General features: G+C 44.0%; 1 protein-coding gene across 1 annotated transcript; it reads left to right on the top strand.

Annotated features, from left to right (window-relative positions):
* Positions 1-208: 208 nt before the first annotated feature.
* Positions 209-799, top strand: LOC138359712 (uncharacterized). The gene has a single exon (XM_069319255.1). The coding sequence runs from the start codon at positions 209-211 to the stop codon at positions 797-799; it is 591 nt and encodes a 196-aa protein (XP_069175356.1).
* Positions 800-6,945: the final 6,146 nt, after the last annotated feature.

Below are 6,945 nucleotides of genomic sequence, written 5' to 3'. Positions count from 1 at the left end.
CTCTGACGTGCTGGAGAAGATGAGGCTCTCTGACGTGCTGGAGAAGATGAGGCTCTCTGACGTGCTGGTGAAGATGAGGCTCTCTGACGTGCAGGTGAAGATGAGGCTCTCTGACGTGCTGGTGAAGATGAGGCTCTCTGACGTGCTGGTGAAGATGAGGCTCTCTGACGTGCTGGTGTAGATGAGGCTCTCTGACGTGCTGGTGAAGATGAGGCTCTCTGACGTGCAGGTGAAGATGAGGCTCTCTGACGTGCTGGTGAAGATGAGGCTCTCTGACGTGCAGGTGAAGATGAGGCTCTCTGACGTGCTGGTGAAGATGAGGCTCTCTGACGTGCAGGTGAAGATGAGGCTCTCTGACGTGCTGGTGAAGATGAGGCTCTCTGACGTGCTGGTGAAGATGAGGCTCTCTGACGTGCTGGTGAAGATGAGGCTCTCTGACGTGCAGGTGAAGATGAGGCTCTCTGACGTGCTGGTGAAGATGAGGCTCTCTGACGTGCAGGTGAAGATGAGGCTCTCTGACGTGCTGGTGAAGATGAGGCTCTCTGACGTGCTGGTGAAGATGAGGCTCTCTGACGTGCTGGTGAAGATGAGGCTCTCTGACGTGCTGGTGAAGATGAGGCTCTCTGACGTGCAGGTGAAGATGAGGCTCTCTGACGTGCTGGTGAAGATGAGGCTCTCTGACGTGCTGGTGAAGATGAGGCTCTCTGACGTGCAGGTGAAGATGAGGCTCTCTGACGTGCTGGTGAAGATGAGGCTCTCTGACTTGCAGGTGAAGATGAGGAGGAGAGAGATAGCATGACTTGTGAGGAGGAGAGAGAGGGAGATAGAAAGCTAGAGAGGCTCTAAGAAGAGAAGGAGCATTTAAGAGGTGGAAATGGACTAAGAGGCATAGAATAGCCTAGAGGCAAAGAGGAGCTGAGATACAGAGAGACTTGAGGATTAGTCAGGACGGGTGAAGACGTAGAAGGTTGTACAGGAAAGTAGGAAGGTAGAGAAGGGTAGAGAGGTAGAGGTGAGAGAAGGAGAAGAAACAGGAGAAGAAATAAGGAGGAACCAAAAGGCAGCGTGGGCATTCAGGTCGATATTGTCAGCATTATTGTGTTCTGACGACATAAAAACAGATGACGATAATAAATTCAGATTATGTGTGCATGTAAGCGAGCGGGCTAGTGGGCGCGAGATGGAGGAAATGATGGAGCCAGCCTCCCTCCCTCCCTCCCTCCCTCCCTTCCTTCCTCCTTCTCTCCAGGGACAGATAAAGCAAGGGAGGGAGGGATAAAAAAAAAAGAGAGACAGGGAGTAAAGGAGAAGTTTCAGAACAGGAGAGACTGCTGTGTTGTTTTTCCATTAAACCGATTTCCTCTTTTACTGTGAAAGGGAAAACTGTATATACGACTAGGAAGGGGTGAGGTGTGTGAGTGTAGGGGGTGATGGGGTGATGGGATGGGGGGTGTCAGTGTTGAGGAAGGGGAGGTGATGGGATGGGATATATTAACCTATCAGTGACTACTGGCCTGGTTCTACCTGTTCCCTTATAATTTAACTATTCTGACGTTCGAAATCTTTGTCGAATCTGGTCTTAAAGTTGTGGTTGGAGGCGGCTTCCACAACTTCTTCTTTCAGTACATTCCACTTGTTAACTGCCCGTACAGGGTTGTTAACTGCCCGTACATGGTTGTTAACTGCCCGTACAGGGTTGTTAACTGCCCGTACAGGGTTGTTAACTGCCCGTACAGGGTTGTTAACTGCCCGTACAGGGTTGTTAACTGCCCGTACAGGGTTGTTAACTGCCCGTACAGGGTTGTTAACTGCCCGTACAGGGTTGTTAACTGCCGTACAGGGTTGTTAACTGCCCGTACAGGGTTGTACTATTTCCTAACATTCCTTCGTCTCATTTGCGTTTCCAGCTTCGACCTGTGTCCTCTTGTGCTGCTTTCTCTCAGTTTAAAGAGGATGGCCTTGTCCACAATATCTTTTCCCCCCTCAGTATATTGTATGTTGTGATCATATCCCCTCTGTTTCTTGTGTCCTCTTGGGTCGTGAGATATAGCTCCCTTAGCCTGTCTTCGTAGCTTAACCCTCTTAGCTCTGGCACCAATCTTTTGGCAAACCTCTGTACTTATCATATTTTTGTTTATGTTCCACAAGGTGTGGAGTCCATGCCGGTGCTGCAGGTTCTAATATTGGTATGATAAATGTTGAGTAGATTACCTTGCAGGAGTCCTGATTTAGGTTTCTCAGTGATGTTTTGATGTTTGCCAGCGTCTCATATGCTCCTTGTTACCGTGTTTAGGTGTGCCTCCGGTGTTTGTGTTGGTATTATGACCAAACCCAAATGTTTCTTTCTGATTCCTGTAGTTACCTTCCCCTTATGGTGGAGACACCTCTTGATCTCCTTTCTCAGTTTACCAGCTTCATTGCCTTGCACTTGGGATTGAATTTAAGCAGCCATTTGTACTCCATCTTCTTGGAAATTGTCAAGGTCCTTCTGTAACTTCCTGCGGTCCTCCTCTATTTATACATTCTTGATCAGCTTTTCGTCATTGGCAAACAGTTACATGTACAAACTCTCTCCCTCGGGTTGGTCAGTCACATCAATTAGAAACAGCAGTGGTCCCAGGACTGAGCCATGTAGGACCTCACATGTAACATTCCTCCAGCTTGTAACCTCCTTTCTGACTGTGACTGACTGTGTTTTCTATCCTTCAAGTACTCGCTTACCTCACTTAAATCTTTTTCCCAGTTATCTCAGCCTGTTTCTCTAACTTTTTCTGATGAACAGAACCGAATGTTGTTGTTTTTTTGGAAGTCTAGAGAAATACCTTCTTCTCGGCCTACTTTTTCCTGTGTAATTTTAGTCAAATTGTTATTAAATTCAATCACGTTTGTCAAGCACGACAATCCCTTTCTAAATCCACGCAGCACTTTTATTATAAAATTAGTTTTCTCCAAGTGTTCCCCTCATCCTCCTTACTTACTTACTCCCCGGCACTTTACACGGAATGTGTCAGTGTCACTCGTCTATAATTTAGTACTGTTTGTCTGTCCCTTTTTGATTACTGGTGCTATGTTTGCCTTTTTCTAAAATTCTGGGAGTTTTCCTGTCTTGGGTGTTTTATAACAGAAATGATTTGATAGTAGATGATAAAGTACTTTTCAGCCTTCTTCAGGAGCCATGGTAAGATTAAGTCTGGTTACTTACGAGTGAGACTTAGTCTGGTTACTTACGAGTGAGACTAAGTCTGGTTACTTACGAGTGAAATTAAGTCTGGTTAATTACTAGTGAGACTAAGTCTGGTTACTTACGAGTGAGATTAAGTCTGGTTACTTACGAGTGAGATTAAGTCTGGTTACTTACTAGTGAGACTAAGTCTGGTTACTTACGAGTGAGACTAAGTCTGGTTACTTACTAGTGAGACTAAGTCTGGTTACTTACGAGTGAGATTAAGTCTGGTTACTTACTAGTGAGATTAAGTCTGGTTACTTACTAGTGAGACTAAGTCTAATTACTTACTGGTGAAACTAAGTCTGGTTACTTACTAGTGAAACTAAGTCTAATTACTTACTGGTGAGACTAAGTCTGGTTACTTACTGGTGAGACTAAGTCTGGTTACTTTAATTTTCCAAGATCTAGTCTCATCTTTTTTATCTTTACATTTTTTACAGTATGGAAGAATGTAAAGAAAATTCTGTAAATTTGTTTTTTTTACATCTTCTATGTCATCCTTCAGGATTTATCTAGTAACTCCAAAATGTCATCCATCCTGCCTTTCAGCCTACCACCTTGGTCCCCACATTGGTTCTATTGTAAAGTCCTCCTGAAGTCTTGTCTTGAGTTCTTTACACATTTCAATGTCGTTTTCTGTGAGAATTCCCCCTCTTGATTCTTCAACCTGATGACATGGGGGAGAGAGGGAGGGAGGGAGGTGTTAGTAGTCAGGAAGGGGAGGTGATGGGGTGGGATGAGTCTGTGATGGGGGATGGGGAGGGGGAGTATATGGAATGCGATAATACTAAGGAGAGAGAGTTACACGTACAATACACGTACAATACACGTACAATACACGTACGGATCTGGACTCCCTTTACAAACCAAACTTCATCTCTTGGTCCCCTAATTCCTCCCAAATTCAATTCATTCCTTTTAACTCTCACCGTAGAACTCTTATCGCTCTTTGACTCATGTGTCTCCAGTGTCCAGCCATTCACCAGCATCGTTCCACCACTCTTAACCACCTGATCGTTAAGGTCTTAGAAAACAAATGTTCATCTCTGCCTAGACGGTTTATTTTCAAATTCAAACCTCAATATCAATATTCCCACCAAAACGTGAGCCAGGTCAAGTGTCCAGGATTTCAAGTCAAGTTTATGTCAAGTTTCCAGGAATTCAAGTCAAGTTTCCAGGAATTCAAGTCAAGTTTAAGTCAAGTTTCCAGGAATTCAAGTCAAGTTTCCAGGAATTCAAGTCAAGTTTAAGTCAAGTTTCCAGGAATTCAAGTCAAGTTTCCAGGAATACAAGTCAAGTTTAAGTTAAGTTTCCAGGAATACAAGTCAAGTTTAAGTTAAGTTTCCAGGAATTCAAGTCAAGTTTAAGTTAAGTTTCCAGGAATTCATGTCAAGTTTAAGTTAAGTTTCCAGGAGTTCAAGTCAAATTTAAGTCAAGTTTCCAGGAATTTAAGTCAAGTTTAAGTCAAGTTTCCAGGAATTCAAGTCAAGTTTAAGTCAAGTTTCCAGGAATTCAAATTAGATTCAAATCACAGTTTCAAGGAAATTACGCTACGATCAAGTCTAAAGTCAAATAAATCAACAAAAGTTTCCAGTATGAGTGATCTTCCATTTTTTTCTCTTATAGAACCCACAACCTGCTTGTTGCTGTCTACGAATGTGGGATATGAGACAGACTAAGAGCTCGGGAAGGGATATGAGACAGACTAAGAGCTCGGGAAGGGATATGAGACAGACTAAGAGCTCGGGAAGGGATATGAGACAGACTAAGAGCTGAGGAAGATATATGAGACAGAATAAGAGCTGAGGAAGGGATATGAGACAGACTAAGAGCTGAGGAAGAGATTTAGGACAGATTAAGAGCTGAGAAAGGGATATGAGACAGACTAAGAGCTTGGGAAGGGAATTAGGACAGATTAAGAGCTGAGGAAGAGATATTAGACAGACTAAGAACTGGGTAAGGGATATGAGACACAAAAGGCTAGTGTGAGATTATGTCGTAAATGGGTCCTAGCTTCCCAGTCTTCTTATCCCAGTTTCTTATCCGTATATCCCAGTTTTTGTCTTCATATCCTACTTTTTCCTCCTCGTATCCCAGCTTCTTGTCCTCATATCCCAACTTGTTATATCTCACTTTCCTTGTTATACCTCATATCTCACTTTCTTGGCTGATATACCCTTCCAAGCCCTTCACAGTCATACTGTCTTGCACCTCCTCCCCATAATTACAACAGCCCAGCTAAGGAAGGTAGAGAGTACACTAAATGTGTGATGAGTCAGTGTACAGAGAGGCTTCCCATTTATCACAGTTAACGTTTGAAAATGTAGAAAACGAGAACTCAAGAGATGTTGATCGTAAACTCATGACAATATATCCTTTAAGGGGGGTCCACTCATGTCCTCAACCAACGTACAGAATGCGACGTTCTATGAGAGTTACAGCATGGGTCAAGGGGTTATCCTGGGCGTTAGTTCGATGCTCTCTATGCCAAAGATTTTCTCATGGTGATCAGCGATGAGGCAGCCAATCTCTATAGCCATTTAACTCTATAAAGAGCTACTTGTTGAACTCTATAAAGAGCCACTTGCTGAACTCTATAAAGAGCCACTTGCTGAACTCTATAAAGAGTCACTTGCTGAACTCTATAAAGAGCCACTTGCTGAACTCTATAAAGAGTCACTTGCTGAACTCTATAAAGAGCCACTTGCTGAACTCTATAAAGAGTCACTTGCTGAACTCTACAAAGAGCCACTTGCTGAACTCTATAAAGAGCCACTTGCTAAACTCTATAAAGAAACAGTACATCAGTCGAGGGGTCAGTACATCAGTCGAGGGGTCAGTACATCAGTCAAGAGGTCAGTACATCAGTCAAGGGGTCAGTACATCAGTCGAAGGGTCAGTACATCAGTCGAGGGGTCAGTACATCACTCGAGGGGTCAGTACATCAGTCAAGGGGTCAGTACATCAGTCGAGGGTTCAGTACATCAGTCGAGGGGTCAGTAAATCAGTCAAGGGGTCAGTACATCAGTCGAGGGGTCAGTACATCAGTCGAGGGGTCAATACATCAGTCGAGGAGTCAGTACATCAGTCGAGGGGTCAGTACATCAGTCGAGGGGTCAGTACATCAGTCGAGGGGTCAATACATCAGTCGAGGGGTCAATACATCAGTCGAGGGGTCAATACATCAGTCGAGGGGTCAGTACATCAGTCGAGGGGTCAATACATCACTCGAGGGGTCAGTACATCAGTCGAGGGGTCAATACATCACTCGAGGGGTCAGTACATCAGTAGAGAGGTATGTATCTATATCTTTACAGTAGACACAAAGCATTAAGCCTTCCGCCAGCCCTATACATATAGCTATGCCTTCCACAGGGACATTTCTCCAGCAGTCGTTCAATCCTCGGTTGACTCCCTCTTGCCACATTTCCATGTGCCCTGAACATGAAGTTGCACATGAGATTGAGTCAAGCGACCACATGAGGCCTCTGGCACACCGTTGGCTTCAGCTTCACCGTGTACATAATATGATTTTAAGAGAACTTTAGAGAAGTTGTAACTAATTAAAGTAGTTGAAGTATAATTAAGTAGACCGGCTGTTAGGTCTAGACTTTGGTGAGTTAGTTACGCATAGTTGGTCTTGGCTTTCTGTATGTTATGTCTGTAATTGGTAGTTGGATAACACCTTTGTGTTAATTTGAGAGAGAGAGAGAGAGAGA

Source organism: Procambarus clarkii, chromosome 8, assembly GCF_040958095.1.
Source record: "Procambarus clarkii isolate CNS0578487 chromosome 8, FALCON_Pclarkii_2.0, whole genome shotgun sequence".
Taxonomy (NCBI): domain Eukaryota; kingdom Metazoa; phylum Arthropoda; class Malacostraca; order Decapoda; family Cambaridae; genus Procambarus; species Procambarus clarkii.
The sequence above is the reverse complement of the archived record's forward strand: the minus strand, read 5'-3'. Positions and strand labels throughout refer to the sequence as shown.

Excerpts from the sequence above, each read along its gene's own strand:
- LOC138359712 (XM_069319255.1), top strand. The coding sequence starts at position 209 with ATGAGGCTCTCTGACGTGCAGGTGAAGATGAGGCTCTCTGACGTGCTG.